The sequence below is a fragment of the Oreochromis aureus genome, linkage group 19, assembly GCF_013358895.1.
Source record: "Oreochromis aureus strain Israel breed Guangdong linkage group 19, ZZ_aureus, whole genome shotgun sequence".
Classification (NCBI taxonomy): Eukaryota; Metazoa; Chordata; class Actinopteri; order Cichliformes; family Cichlidae; genus Oreochromis; species Oreochromis aureus.
Window position 1 is genome coordinate 8961584 of NC_052960.1, and position 15594 is coordinate 8977177.

Consider the following 15594-nt stretch of genomic DNA (forward strand, 5'->3'; position numbering starts at 1 on the left):
GCGTTTGTTGATACTTCTTAACATTGGAGGCCTGGATAAATTCCGTGTACTCCTTTCTGTGGTGTTTCCTTAAGTGTTTAATCATGCTTGTGGTGTTAAAGTTCCCAACACTGCAACCACCTCACGAAACACTTGTATTGCATAAGTGACATTCGACAGTGTTGCTTTTTTCTTCGTTCAGACTGAAATAACTCCACACCGCTGACATGACTGCTGACAGATCTCGCACACGATAACCACTCTATCATGTGACGCATACTCCAATGTGCTAATGACCTGGGTTTACCATGTTGCAAGTTTTGTGAGGCGCTTTTGTGATATTTAATGGATCAGGTTACTTTTTTTGTTGTTGTTTTTTTTCTATTTCTCCCCGATATCCGATCCAGTAATTTAGGCCAGTATCGGACCGATACCGATACTGTATATCAGATCAGTCCATCCCTACTTAATAACAGGGCTTTTATTGTGAAACATTTTGTAGCAACAGCTTAGTGGGATCGCTTTGTTTGTTTTGTTTGCCCTAATTTTTAATTTGTGTTGATCACATTGGCTTTAAAATAACTGCTGGTTTTTATACTGCTGTCAGCTTTTGTTGTGAACATTTTAGGATGTTATATATTTAATTTCTGTGGTAAACATTTTTGTTCAGCCGTTTCCTGCAAAAGTCCTGTCTTCAAATAGTAAACTAAATAGCTGTTATGGTAATCAACAGTACTGTGCTAAAGTCCTGAGCCACCCTCACCCCTTCTTTATATTTTGTTTCCAAAGTTGAATTGAGGAATAGTTCTCCAGGCTTTCTGAAGGTCGTTCAAAGTTTTCCTTTGGACATGGGCTCCTTTTCACTTCATGTTTTTATTTTTTATTTTTTTTAAAGCCATTTAACACTGACCTCTGAATCATTCAAGCATGAAAAACGCTCTTAATTCAAACGATGAAGGAGTGTATGTGTTTACATAACACAGAACTCATTTTAAGTTGTCTTTTGGTACTTTGTTATTAGCAGTTTGTCTCAAAAACACTCAATTTCCTCCCATTGTTTTAATTAAATCTATGCAAAATGTCAAATACAGCGCAGATTACAGGCATAAATTAGTATTTTTGCACCAAAAAGGTGATCAGCCAAAAAGTAGCATGTCTCAGCATGGTGTGCAGTGTATCCCTGAAAAATTTGAGAAAACAAGTTGTACAAGTTGAGGACGAAATAAAAACTAAGAGGCCTTCCTCCAATAATGATGATATTTGACGGCAACCCCGATTCCTTAATCTCAAGTTATGACACCTCAATATCTATCAATGTTCTAAGTTTTTGTCCAAGTGTAGCTGTAGTAAGCTGTACAGGCAGAGATCACCCTCAGTAACCCATTCATTATGTTCTGGAAGGAGGCCAGACAGAAATGGCTCTGATCAGAAAAGAGAAGCAAGGGTTAACCTTGATTAGCTTTTGGCCGCTGCTTCATTTTTCATCATGACAATTATCCCAAACACACTGTCAGTGCACTAAAAGCATACCTGGATGGAAAAACACAATGCAACACCTTTGGTCATGGACTGGCTGCCCCAGAACCCAGACCTTAAGAAAGCGTGCCTAAGTAAGTTTTTTTTTTTTTTTTTTTTCTTTTCAAAAAATGGGATAGCTCAAAACTTTTGCACAGCATTGTTGTCAATTCTGTTTCTGTTTCTGGATTCAGCAAGAACATCAGCCACATTGTTAAGTCTTTGAAATTAAAATCATCCATCTTGCTTGGGGATTTGGAGTCACTGCTTTCTATCAGTTGTCTGTAATTATCTCTATGTGGGAGTTACTCAGTCAGACTTGTCTAGCTGTAAGCTTCTCAACAGCACCAAGAAGAATAACCACAGTTGGCAGTGAAAGAATTGATTTTTGATTTGTTTTTTTTTTTAAAGCACCACGTGGATCTCTTCAGTCAATATTATCCTCCTAAGTCGCTCCAGTTTGCTGACCCATCACCACATGCTGCCAGTTTAAATGGAGGGCCGTTGACATTCTTTATTTGTTGATCCCAGTCTTTGGAACAGTTTTTTTTTCTTCTCTGTTAAATCTTCCAAATTATTTTTCAATTATAATTATTTTATTTTTTTAGAGCTGACTTTAAGTCTTGATGAATATTCTCTTGAGTTTTCAGTAGTAAGCATTAGAAAAAAATGATTTTGAAGTCCTTAAGTGGCTGAATGTACCTGTGAATTGACTTTTTCCCAATTGTTACAGGAACCGTGAGGTTTTAGAGAATGTGCTGGCAGTGGTGCTGGCTGTCCTTGTGGCCTTTCTGGGTTCAGTGCTGCTGGTGCACGGCTTCTTCACTGATATCTGGGTCTTTCAGTTCTGCCTCGTCATTGCAAGCTGCCAGTATTCCTTACTAAAGGTGAGTAGCTGGGTGAACAGGACTCAACCTTAAAGTGCAACAGACGAGCACTGCTACAAAGAAGCAGTTTAAAAGCTGCAAAATGTGTTAGGCATGGCTGCAGGGGTTTGTTATGTCTTTTAGGGGAATAGCTGGTGCAAAAATAAAAATGATTTATTACTTAGGAGAGTTTGTAATAACATGTTTGCACGAGGTATGTCGACGTTATCATTTTAATTGTGAGTTTCTTTATCAACAGAGTGTTCAACCAGACTCCTCTTCCCCTCGTCATGTAAGTATGTCATTTGCAAATCATTAGAACAGAGCGACTTATTGAGAAATGACATCAAAACAAGAAATTAAATGGATTTTATATAAGAAGTATTAAAAAGTAGAAAATCAGCAGTACTTTGAAGCTCTGTAGTTATTATTCAGCAGCTTTTTGTTGCTCTGTTGTGGTCCTGAAAAATCATGCTGCTCCACCCCCCCCTTCCTTGTGAGCCTGGGTGTTCCTCTCTCCCTTGCGTCAGTGGCCTGCTCTGAAACGGCGTCTTTTATTAATGCAGCTCATACTCAGCTGCAGGCACAAGCTTTAAATAGCTGGTCAGAGTTTAGACCACAGCTCACTCTCTTACTCTTTGTCTCTGTCTCTCTCTCTCTCCCTCTCTCCCCCCTGGGTGTCCTCTCATCTCACCTCAAGGACTTTTTTCCTTCCCATTTCTCGACATTTCGGGGTGGGGAGGGAAAAAAAAAAAGTCTTTTTTATCTGATTGGTGGTGCGTGAACTGTCGCTGCCTCCCAGAGTGGAAAAGCAGGACATCTTATAGCCTCTTGGGTTGCAACCTGCACGCTGCAGATATGCATCCTCCTTCTCCTGTGAAACCTTACACTTGATGCTATTTCTGTTTATACCTGTGTCACTCTCCATGGGGCTGATATAACACTGACGCCTTTAAGCAACGATTGTTAGAATGATCCTTGTGTTATACTTGGCAGTTACTGTTTTTTTGCTGTTGTTCAAGTTTTAAAACATATGTGCACACTAGCATTATGGCTTTTTATCATGCTTAATAAATACTATGACAACAGACAATTGTTATTTAAAACATTAGGTTTTCTGTCCTTTTTTGCTTATTTTAATACACAGGATATGTCTTCTTGAGCTATATTGAACCACAAAAAAATGCTTCTTTAATGATCCATTTGTATCCTTATACCCTTGTCCCTGCAGGGCCATAATCGTATCATAGCGTACAGCCGGCCTGTCTATTTCTGCCTGTGCTGTGGCCTCATTTGGCTGCTCCACTACGGCAGCCTGCGGACCACTTCCTCCCGCTTCACCCTGTATGGAGTCGCACTCACCAGCTCCCTGGTGCTCACCTCTGCCAGGGACCTCGTCATAGGTGAGTATACTACATTGTTACTTCTTTGTACTCTGTTTTAAACACTGATTGTTATTCACAAAGTCATAGAGAAACATGCCAAAATGCTAAATCCTGGAAGTTTTAGAAGTGATTTAATGAAAGGGGGTGACGTAGCAAGACAACTTTGAGCAGCACAGTTTGGGTGTGTATGCGTGCAAAAGCTGGAGGCTGAATCCAGGCCAGGAAATGCTTTAAAAGTTGTAAGTAAACATATTAAAGGCCCTAAAAAGTTTGCTTATGCTGCAAGTGGCCATAAACACTTTATCTGATAAAATATTAATGACTAAATAAGGAACTTTCAAAGCTGTCAAAAGCATTTTTGGTAACATTTATTGAGAATATTAAGAGTTAAATTTCAGGACTCATCTGATGTAGAATTCTTGGTGTGAGCAGTAATAACCAAACAACCCAGCAGCTGTCATAAGATGTTGAAAGTGTTTCAAAGTATGGAAGCACTGACAAAACAGCCCGAGTCCAGAAATATCTGAAGCAATCCAAATGGTTCTAACTTTTGCCACCATTAATAAGAAGATAGATAAAATAGGTTTTCTGGGATCTGATCCACTGTTTGTGCAACAGTCATAAAGTGCAGACTGTGTGTGAGCAACAAATCTCTACTAAAAGCAAATTTTTCCTTTTGGTTTATATAGATATTAAAAGCTCCTTTCATCAGCCCATAATCAATAATTATTGCATTGTCCTTGGAGACATTTCTGTACACTATTATGAACCAGTAATATTTGAAGTGAACCGCAGGTCATTGTTTCCCATGTGTGAAAGGTGATCCCTGCAAATTACAGAATTATAGGATGATAAATGTGTTTAATTTTGCTTTGCTTGCTTCTCCCTGCAGTCTTTACTCTGTGTTTTCCCATCATCTTCTTTGTGGGGCTGCTGCCACAAGTCAACACGTTTGTCATGTATCTCTTCGAGCAGCTGGACATCCATGTGTTCGGGGGCAATGGTGAGTAACTTTTAGATGCACAACTTCTCTGCAGGGGTGACTTTGACCTCTACAGGATGAGACGTCAGACACTTATCCACGTTGCTTTACCTTATACATTATGATATACCAGACATCATAAGAGGCCACTGTGCTGATTTGCATTCTGCCTGCCCTTGTTGCTGTCAGTTTGAGTGCTCTCATTGCTGGCATCCTCCCTGTTCCCTTTGCAGCCTCTACAAGCCTTCTGTCAGCACTGTACAGCATCCTGCGCAGCATCGTCACTGTCGCTCTGCTTTACGGCTTCTGCTACGGAGCTCTGAAGGTGAGCGCAAACAATGCCTAATAATGGCTAAACACAAAGTACAAGTGATGCTCAAGGAGGAGTGTATTCTTGAGCTATAATGTTAAAAATACAAATAAAAAATTGTATTTTGTTGAGGTGGTGACAGTAAATGGAAAAAATAAGAAGTACCTGATTCTTGTTCTTGCAGTTTGAGGAGAACATGAATGATTGTGTCTAATTTCAATCCAACTAGTTGTTGTCAACATCACTTGACACTAAAATCTGTGAACCTCAGTCTGCAGTAGAGAACTTACTGTGGAATTGCCAGGATACACTACTTGTTATTTATTGTCCTAATTCATTATCCTTTAATTATCCATGTCTCCTCGCTTCCCTCACTTGCTTCTCATCCTCCCGGTGAGGATGTGATGAAGAGACACAACCATAGTTGAGAAATTCTTACTCGTATAGCATCAGTTTTAATCGTCATATTGATGTTTTGCACATCTGGATTACCTTTAAAACTGACAAGTACAAATGTCCATAAAACATCTTTTTTCCTAACAAGGCCTTTATTCACATATACCGTACAAGTAAAGCATCATTACTGTACAGTATACCTACCTACATAAAGGTGTGGGTGTTAAATATAAAAATAAAAACAAGACTAACTGTTGCTTTCCGTGATGCCAAACCACATTGCAAACGTGTTAGATTTAGCACATGATACAAGAAGGTACATTAAACAGCGTCTCCCTATGTCGCTGTGTTCTGTTATACTGGCTGCTGGTCTTTATCCATAGCACTACAAAGTAAGCCTCATGGGAATAAGCTGTGTCACATGTGGAAGAGTGACATTTAAAATTATGCAGATGTAGCCTATGCCACATATAGGCTACATTTGTTCTTGCTCACTACTAGCTCCTCCAGAAACCTCCTCTCTCTGTCCTTTTCATCTCCTAAAAGATCTGTCATAATGTTGGAGGAAGAGATTTGTGGGTCATGGCAGGATAGAGGATACACAGAAGCATAATTTAGCATATTGAAAAGAAGGCATTGTCAGGATTCGTCTGTAGAATGTTTCATGGTAGTCCATCCAGTAGTTTTGGAAACATCAGGCATCTACATGAACAATAAACTGTATGTGTAAACATACCAGCAACAAAAGGTCAGACACCCAGAAGTGTGTTAAATCCTTGATATTGTGTTTCAGGAGACCTGGGAGCCTCATCACATCCCTGTGCTGTTTTCTGTATTCTGTGGCCTCTTGGTGGCAGTGTCTTACCACCTGAGCCGGCAGAGCAGTGACCCCTCTGTCCTCCTGTAAGTTTACAGACATGCACCACAGCTTTGCTTTGTATTAGAGCAAAATTCACATAGTACCAAAACTGGTCCTAATGGTTGGATGGGTGAAAATCACTTATCTGGTTCAAAAAAGGATTTTCCATTAACTGCTTCATCCGTTAAGAGTTATTTGTGACCTTTAATCCACAGAATATATTTGAGTATAATCTTAGATATGGATTTCTTAAAATCAGTTCAAATAGCTTAACACTGCTTCATACAGATGATGACTCTGCATTCCTTCTGATTGTATAATCCCGCACAGGTTGATGGCCTTCAAACCGGTAATATTTTCTTGTCTTTGATTTACAGCTCATTGGTACAGTCCAAGATTTTACCCAATTTAAGAGACAAAAATCCAGAAGACCCCCTGTCAGAGGTACAGGACCCTCTGCCAGAGAAGCTTCGGTCTTCAGTGGTGAGTATACATCAATTTTAGTTATTAAAATTGTTGCACAGTTCTAATTTTCAGTCTAAAATAGTTTTTTTTGTTTCTTTGATCCCTTAAGTGTTTCTTTTCAAATGTTTTAGAATGAGCGTTTGCAGTCAGACCTGATCGTCTGTGTGGTCATTGCTGTCCTTTACTTCGCCATCCACGTTAGCACAGTATTCATAGCGCTGCAGGTACAGTAATTTCTTTGGTTTTGAAAACAGAAAATCAAATGTAATGTGTGCTGTATTGTTACATTACATATTCTTTTAAGACTCATGATGATCTAGTCAGTTATTCTCTCTTGTTCTTAAAACCAGCAGACACAAACTGTAAGCACTATTGCATCTCTGTGTTCCTGCAGCCTTTCCTTAGTTATGTCCTGTATGCTCTGCTGGGGACGGTGGGGTTGCTCACCCACTACCTGCTGCCTCAAGTTCGCAAGCAGCTACCCTGGTACTGCTTCTCTCACCCTCTTTTAAAAACCAAGGAGTACTACCAGTTTGAAGTCAGGGGTAAGTACAGTGAATTCTCTCAGGAGCACTGCTTTGTTCTTGTTTTTTTTCCATTTGCTTTAGCATCTCAAATGCTCTTCCTTTCTTTTGTCAGATGCGGCCCATGTAATGTGGTTTGAAAAGCTGCACGTGTGGCTGCTGTTTGTGGAAAAGAACGTTCTTTATCCGCTCGTTATTCTCAACGAGCTCAGCGGCAGCGCCAGAGAGCTGGCCAGCCCGAAGAGACTCGACACCGAGTGAGGACTCATGATATTTTCTATAATATCTCTTTGTGACTATTCCTCTAATTTCTAACAGCTTTTTAGAGTGATGCAAGTTTGAATGCGTGGTACTTTAACAAAACAAAACATTTTCTTTGCTGCTGCTCCAGAATCGGCGCGCTGATGATCACAGTGGCAGGCCTGAAACTGCTTCGCTCCTGCTACAGCAGTCCTACCTACCAGTATGTGACGATCCTCTTCACCGTCCTCTTCTTCACCTTTGACTACCGTCATCTGTCGGAGACGCTGTTGCTTGATCTCTTCCTGATGTCTATCATTTTCAGCAAGGTGAGAGAAATGTATTTAAATTATTTGAACAACTATTCTGATTAACTGCAAGACACATGCATACATTATCATATCACAGGTGGATGATTCATTACTGGTTTCTTGACTGTTTCTTTCTGTTTTTGGTTTTTGGTTTTTTTAAGATGTGGGAGCTGTTCTATAAGCTGCACTTTGTTTACACCTACATCGCCCCCTGGCAGATCACATGGGGGTCAGCCTTCCACGCCTTTGCTCAGCCCTTTGCCGTGCCTCGTATCCTTTCACTGCAGTAAATTCTTCCTGTTATAACATGTTAAGTGTTTTGTTTTTTTGTTTTTTGAGGCTGTAGTTTTTCTTGTAGCAAGTTGTTAAATGACCTTGACCTGAGGCCTCATCAGACTCTGCCATGCTGTTTGTCCAGGCTGTAGTGTCAGCAATCTTCTCCACCCCCCTCAATCCCTTTCTGGGCAGTGCCATCTTCATTACTTCTTATGTCCGCCCTGTCAAGTTCTGGGAGAGAGACTACAAGTAAAGAGTTTTATTTAAAAAAAACAAAACATTTTAATGTCAAATACACTTTCTTGCACTTCTAAAATGTGTTGCTCTTTTCCTTTTTTTGTAGCACTAAAAGAGTGGATCACTCAAACACTCGACTGGCCTCTCAGCTGGACAGAAATCCAGGTGACGACATGTCTTTTGGTTAAAACTGTAACCAGAGAATTGCTTGTTTAAATGTTGATATTTAATTGGGGCAGACTTAAATCCTCAATGTGCCCTAGTGATCACACTGGTTACACAATAAAGCAGTGACGAGTGATTTATTAATGTACTTTACTCCTTCCTTCATCTTTCCTCAGGCTCTGACGACAACAATTTGAACTCCATCTTCTATGAGCACCTTTCCCGCTCCCTGCAGCACAGCCTCTGTGGAGACCTCCTCTTGGGCCGCTGGGGAAACTTCAGCACCGGGGACTGTTTCATTTTGGCTTCTGACTACCTGAATGCGTTGGTGCACCTCATAGAAATTGGCAACGGCCTTGTTACTTTTCAGCTTCGAGGGCTGGAGTTCAGAGGTGAGAAGATCCATTTGTAAAAAGTGTTGAACCAGCTGTTTCAGGAATTCAGTCACTAATTAATGGCAATTAATTATTAACAAATGTGTGTGGTAGTGCAAGAAAAGAAGGTAAAAGAATTCAGAAAACTGTACAGGTATTTCACGGTGAAGAGGTCTTACCATGCCCTATTGCTACAGCTAGTACAATCTTCCAAAGTAACCTTATTTGGGTCATGTCAACCTAACCAAGATCATGTGGTCTAACGTTTTGTAAGTGTTTGTGAAAATGTATTTTATGACTTTTTAGTGTACCTCATTAAACATTATTTTCAAGTGTCAGGTCAGACCTGTGACCCATATCACATGTCTTAACAAACGTTTGTGGGTCTTTCTACAGAGCTCACTGGTTTTAAGCATGGTACTGTAGAAGGACATCACTGCTGTAGCAAATCATTTCATGAGAGTTCTTCCCTCCTGGATATTCTACAATCAACTATAAGAGTATTATTGCAAAGGGGAAGTGTGTAAGAACCACAGCAACTCAGCCATGACGTGATAAATGACATAATGTTAAAGTCACTAAGGCATGTAATGTGTAAATGTTGCGAACTCTGTGCTGACTCAGTAACTGCAGAGCTCCAAACCTCCTCTGCCATTAAGATCAGCATGAAAACTGTGGACAAGGAGCTTCAGTGTGAGTTTCCAAGGCCAAACACCTGTAGGAGTAATGTGTAGGTGGCCCAGCATTTTTGTCCATGTAGTGTAGCAGCACAAAGCTAACTTTAAACTTGTGAAGCCAGTTCCCATCGTAGTCATGCCATAGAGGAAAATAAGTGTGACACGTATTGGCTTTCAAGTGTGTTTGGCGTTTCATAGATCTCCAGTTTCAATCTCCATTCATATTTGTACACCTGTTTTGTTTTTTTGTGTCTTTTTTTTTTTTTTTTTTTTTTTTTAAGAATGTTAAACTAAACCCTAAGAATTATTGAGATATTTCATCAAAGTGGCATTCCACTGTATTTGTTTAGTCATTTTTATCTCCTTCCCAAACACACCTGGTCGTGCTTTATCATCAACGTGACTTTGTTTTATTCAGCCTGAAGCTTTGTGCTGCAAATAAACCTGCTGAAACATTAGCTGAGAGCATGTGACACAGTGAACATTTGACAGAATTGGAGGCACGCCTCGAAGCATGACACTCATCACCAGTTTCTGTCAGCAGCTTTTTGTTTATTACAGAGCATCTTCCTTCTGCCGGTTTATTGGATTAAAGCTCCAGTGATAAAGTGATTAATCAACGAGTTAGTTAACAGAAAATTAATTGGTTGAACTATTAATGATAATCACGATTCTCTCAGTCGGTGCACTTTACCGGACTGAATTGGAACAGACCTGTGTCCCACACAGCATCATTAACATGCTGACTTTTCCTCCACAGGAACCTACTGCCAGCAGAGGGAAGTCGAAGCCATCACTGAAGGGGTGGAGGAAGATGAGGGCTGCTGCTGCTGCGAGCCAGGCCATCTCCCTCACATCCTGTCCTTTAATGCTGCCTTTGGGCAGCGCTGGCTGGCGTGGGAGGTGCTGGTCACCAAATATGTTCTGGAAGGCTACAGCATCACTGATAACAGTGCTGCCTCCATGCTGCAGGTGTTCGATCTACGCCGCATCCTCACCACCTACTATGTCAAGGTTTGTAGGATGACAAGAGAGAAGAATGTTTTAGTGCAGTGTGGGATTTCTAAAAGTTCTAAATGCATCATCCCTTTCTGTGCTCAGGGTATCATCTACTATGTGGTTGCTTCTCCTAAACTGGAGGAATGGCTGGCTAATGAGACCATGAAAGATGGCCTGCGGGGCTGTGGAGAGAGGAACTATGTCGATCTGGATCCCACTTTCAATCCCAACATTGATGAGGACTATGACCACCGGCTTGCGGGCATCTCCAGGGACAGTTTCTGTGGTGTCTACCTGGGCTGGATTCAGTACTGCAACTCCCGAAGGGCCAAGGTAATGAGGCCTTCAATTCTGCTTCAGTTGTTGTCCCCCAAATGGCATAAAGGAGGCAGCAGGCTATTGGTCTAGGCTATTTTTTTCAGCTGTACAAGCAGAGCATATTTCATTGCATTGTCACAATAAATTAAAAAATATTCTAATAGCATGACAGTGGAAACCTAAGATCTTCAAAGACTTTAGATCCCTTGAGCAGTTTGATTTTAATCACTCTTTAAAAAGTCACTGCATCTAGTTTCTGCCCAAAGGGATCCTGTATTTGCGTCAGTTGTTGTCAGATGATATGGGGTTTTTTTTGTTTTTTTAATAAAAAACTGAGTGAGGGGATCAGAGCCATGATGAAAGTTTCTGTAAAGATTTGGAGATAAAAGCTGACCTCTAAAATCTTTCATGTTTTGCTTGGATTGTAGCCACTGGACAGTGAGAAAGACTCGCCTCTGGTGCTGCTCTGCTTTGGACTGTGTGTGCTGGGAAGGAGAGCTCTGGGAACTGCAGCCCATCATATGTCCAGGTTATTTAGTAATTGTTATTGTATTGTGAGTGAATAAGTTCAAATGTGTCATGTACTGAGAGTAAACAGCAACAGGAGGTTGACTTGTTGTGACAATCGTTCCTGTAGTTTTCCTGTTTAGCTTTCAAAAGCACGTCTTTCTAAGCATGAATGCACTCAAAGTCTGTTCTTATTTTCTACCTGTCTGTGTGAGCCAGATAAAGAGTACCGACTAATCTTTTTTTCTTCTTCTTCTCCTTCTTCTTCTTTTCATCACAGCAATCTGGAGTCTTTCCTTTATGGACTTCATGCTCTTTTTAAAGGAGATTTTCGCATCTCTTCAGTGCGAGACGAGTGGATCTTTGCAGACATGGAACTGCTCAGGAAAGTTGTGGTGCCTGGTATCCGAATGTCTCTCAAACTACACCAGGTGAGACCCTGAATGTGGCCCCATCTACTGAGACAAAACTGTCCTAAACCCTATACTCCAAACCTTCTCACCTTTTTTTTTTTTTTTTTTTTTTTTTTTTTTTTTTTTTTTTTAATGTTCCTCAGGACCACTTCACGTCCCCCGATGAGTACGATGAGCCAGCAGTTCTTTTCGAGGCCATCTCCTCTCACCAGCAGAACCTGGTCATCGCTCACGAGGGGGACCCTGCCTGGAGGAGTGCCGTGCTGTCAAACGCCCCGTCACTCCTAGCTCTGCGCCACGTCCTGGACGAAGGAACCAACGAGTATAAAATTATAATGCTCAATCGGCGATACCTCAGCTTCCGTGTTATCAAGGTGGGACTGCAACAGAGTCAACAGACTGCACAGAATGGTTTAATGATACTCACTCTAAGTCGGGTTATTTAATGCAAACTTGTGAATTTTGCTGCAGGTAAATAAAGAATGTGTCCGAGGACTTTGGGCAGGGCAGCAGCAGGAGTTGGTGTTCCTGAGAAATAGAAATCCAGAGCGTGGGAGCATCCAGAATGCCAAGCAGGCTCTGCGTAACATGATCAACTCTTCTTGCGACCAGCCTATTGGATATCCAATCTACGTATCCCCGCTAACAACCTCCTACTGCAACTCACACCCGCAGCTCGGACACATCCTGGGAGGGCCCATCAGCATCGGAAACATCCGCAACTTTATTGTCAGCACCTGGCACAGGTTTCCTATTGTGTTGTTCTTCTCTGTTGAGTATTTCTAATGTATATTTTGGGTTTGAGTTGAGATTAATATGAAGATTTCTCTTGTCAGATTACGGAAAGGTTGTGGTGCAGGCTGTAATAGTGGCGGGAATATCGAGGATTCGGATGCAGGGGGTTTGTCCTGCGGCAGTGGGAATGGGACAGGTGGCGACTCTCAACAGAGCTCAATATCTCAGGGGGGCACCTCAGGACCTCCCCCTCCTCACTCATACCAGCCACACACTCTGGGTGAGAACTACTGCTCCTCTGTCACATTTTGCCTTTAACAGCACAGCATGAAAACTAACACCAATTCTCCCCTTTGTGTCCAGGCACCAGTCAAAGTTCCCAGTCGGTTCAGTCGGGTTTGGTGCGCCACTCTCCCGCCCGGGCCTCCGTGGCAAGCCATTCGTCATCATACCGCTATGGCAGCAGCCGCCACTCCTCACTTCGCACCTCCACCACCGGCCTGGAGCCCTGCCGACGTTCCTCTACCAGCCAGCTGTCTCTACGGACGCTGCCTACATCCCTGCAGCTCCGGCTGGGCTCCACCTCTGACCCCACTGGCCCTTCGGCCTCCCTCTCCAGCCACAGCATACCTCCCTGCAAACGCCACACACTGGTAGGCCTATTGGGCAACGATGGCCTCTGCAGCACCGTGACAGATCCCCTCAGTCAGCACCATCACCATCATCAACACCTACAGCAACACAACCCCACTGTCTCCACAGTACGGAGAGATGACATCTCCTACAGAGTGCAGGTTTGTAACTAATCTGTTAAAAAAAAAAAAAAAAAAAAAATTCCTGATATAACTGTTTTTATTTTTCATTGTTCTCCACTTTATCCTCCTTGTGTTTGTGCGTGCAGTGTCAGTGATTTCTTTCTAATAAAAGCCCTTAGTCCCTTTGTGGTTACATAAGTTTTTACACACTGTCGGTCCGTGTCTTCACCTCAGATTGTGGACGTGAGTCTGGTGCTGGAGAACATTAACTTATCGAAGCGGAAAGAGCTGCAGTGGCCAGATGAAACCATGAGACTGAGAGCAGGAAGGACCTGCTGGAGAGAATGGAGCCCTTTAGAGGGCATGGAAGGGCATGTAAGTGTGTTCTCACAGACTTTACTAAATCAGCACCATGTTTCCCTTTACTCATCTTCACACACAGACGAAGTAAACTCTAGGTCATGTAAATATGTTGCTGTAGTTTGCCTCATACACTCACTTTACACACCCACTCACCTCTGGTGCTATAAATGTGATTTAGCAATTATTATCATGCTTGCATATGCCCTGTTTTTTGCCCTGTAACACCCTTTCTGACCTACTTGTTCTGTCATAAATGATTCATAAATTTTATTGGATGTTTCTTCTATTGCCCCCTGCAGGTGATTCACCGGTGGGTGCCTTGTAGCCGAGACCTAGCCAATCGCTCCCATATAGACAAAACCATCCTGCTGGTACAGGTGGAAGATAAGCTAGTGCCCATTATTGAGACTGGGGTCATTGAGTTGGGCGCAGAGGTTTGAGGATAAGCAAGCACACAAACACAAACAGACACTTACACGCACACATATACCCCTGCGCGCTTGCGTGGATATGAAGTCAGGCCTTCTTCTGGCTTTTAACAGGAGGCTGGGGACAAACAGGAAATGGGAGCTCTCCCCCCTCCCCCGTTCCTTACTGCTGAGGGGGAAAGGAAGCCAGGGAAATGTGCAAGCACAGGCAGAGTATACATTTATCCAATGCTTTCATCGACACTCACATCCACAATATCTGCCTTGCTTTGCGTCTCAGAAATGCTGCATGACAGTAAACAACCCTTAAGTTAGTTCTTGCTACTGGTAATTGATTTCTATGCATTTTCTTTTCTTTGTTGTTTTGGAAATCCTGACAGAGCTGAGTGTAAGGAGCTTCTGGAGCTCTTTCTTCTCTTGTTTTTCCTCTATTTGCCAAATAGGTTTATTGAATATTTGCTATGGATTGATACATGTGAAATCCTTATGTTTTGTTTTTTGTTTTTTTTATTATTTGTTTTTTGCTGCCAAGACTACAAAGAAAGTTGTGGTGCAGAATTGACAGAAGTCAGAGACTCGATGTTGTCCTCAACACCCTCTGTTTCATTGTTGTCATTCCGTTTGGATTAGTTTGAAATTTGCAAGATTAATTTACGCCTAAGAAAAAAGGAACTTGCACTATAATTATTTTTTTTTTAATTTACAGTGATGGACTACAATCTTTAGATAAATTCACATTTTATTTATTACAGATTCTGAATGGCCATGGTTACAGATGCCTTGGGAATGAAAAAAAATGCAATCATTATTCTGTTTTTGGCCATTTTTATTTTAATATTTTATGTTTGATAAACTTGAAAATAACTTTTTACTGTATATGATTATATCTATATCTATATATATTTACACAAATATATATATAATGTCAATGTATAAAAGATTTTGTTTTCAATATTTATTACTGTGAATACGGTATTTACACTTTGTTACATCCTTTTTTTTCTTTTTTTTTCATTTTGGGACAAAGATTAATGTACAAAGGACCATTGTTTGAAAATGAGATGCCGCAATTTCAGTGGACTGTTTCTCTATTTAACTTAATTCTTTTCTATATGGAGAAATAAAAGTTTGATTTATTGCTGTCTTTAATACTCTGAATGATTTTATTCATGAGTTTTTTTAAAAAGAAAAACCTATACAAGTTTGTCATTAAAGTAGATGTCCTCTGCTTTTCTAATTGTTCTGTGCCATGCAAAAGTTCCAACCCACCAATCATATCTTTTATATTTTGTTTCCAAGTAGACAGACTTTCTTATATAAGTTTTTCATTTGGACATCGGCTGCTTTTTCACTCTGTGAAACTCACTCATTATTTTCAGTCCAGTCTTTGTTCTTGACCATGTTCAGATCAGTATTTTACATAAATCATTCAAGCATAAAAATGGCACCTAATTTAAGGGCTGAAACTAGTCTTGTCTACACATAACGGACATCTTGACAAAGAACCAATTTTAA

The 15594-nt window shown here is 41.1% G+C and overlaps 1 protein-coding gene across 3 annotated transcripts in view; it reads left to right on the forward strand.

Annotated features, from left to right (window-relative positions):
- Positions 1 to 15223, forward strand: part of pcnx1 (pecanex 1) — a 33714-nt gene extending 18491 nt beyond the window's left edge. For 2 of the 3 annotated variants that reach the window (XM_031733464.2, XM_031733465.2), the window contains exons 12-36: positions 2228 to 2381; positions 2620 to 2652; positions 3592 to 3763; positions 4638 to 4748; positions 4961 to 5052; positions 6227 to 6336; positions 6670 to 6775; positions 6889 to 6981; positions 7152 to 7302; positions 7397 to 7538; positions 7673 to 7850; positions 7994 to 8102; positions 8228 to 8357; positions 8452 to 8510; positions 8687 to 8902; positions 10322 to 10575; positions 10663 to 10893; positions 11307 to 11407; positions 11666 to 11816; positions 11942 to 12172; positions 12270 to 12544; positions 12635 to 12813; positions 12897 to 13327; positions 13523 to 13663; positions 13951 to 15223. In XM_031733464.2, the coding sequence (XP_031589324.1) occupies positions 2228 to 2381; positions 2620 to 2652; positions 3592 to 3763; positions 4638 to 4748; positions 4961 to 5052; positions 6227 to 6336; positions 6670 to 6775; positions 6889 to 6981; positions 7152 to 7302; positions 7397 to 7538; positions 7673 to 7850; positions 7994 to 8102; positions 8228 to 8357; positions 8452 to 8510; positions 8687 to 8902; positions 10322 to 10575; positions 10663 to 10893; positions 11307 to 11407; positions 11666 to 11816; positions 11942 to 12172; positions 12270 to 12544; positions 12635 to 12813; positions 12897 to 13327; positions 13523 to 13663; positions 13951 to 14091 (3991 nt within the window). In that variant the 3' untranslated portion in view covers positions 14092 to 15223. Of the gene's footprint in view, positions 1 to 2227; positions 2382 to 2619; positions 2653 to 3591; positions 3764 to 4637; positions 4749 to 4960; positions 5053 to 6226; positions 6337 to 6669; positions 6776 to 6888; positions 6982 to 7151; positions 7303 to 7396; positions 7539 to 7672; positions 7851 to 7993; positions 8103 to 8227; positions 8358 to 8451; positions 8511 to 8686; positions 8903 to 10321; positions 10576 to 10662; positions 10894 to 11306; positions 11408 to 11665; positions 11817 to 11941; positions 12173 to 12269; positions 12545 to 12634; positions 12814 to 12896; positions 13328 to 13522; positions 13664 to 13950 lie in introns of those variants that run through there. The other variant, XM_039603457.1, reaches the window with a different exon arrangement.
- The last annotated feature ends 371 nt before the right edge of the window (positions 15224 to 15594 follow it).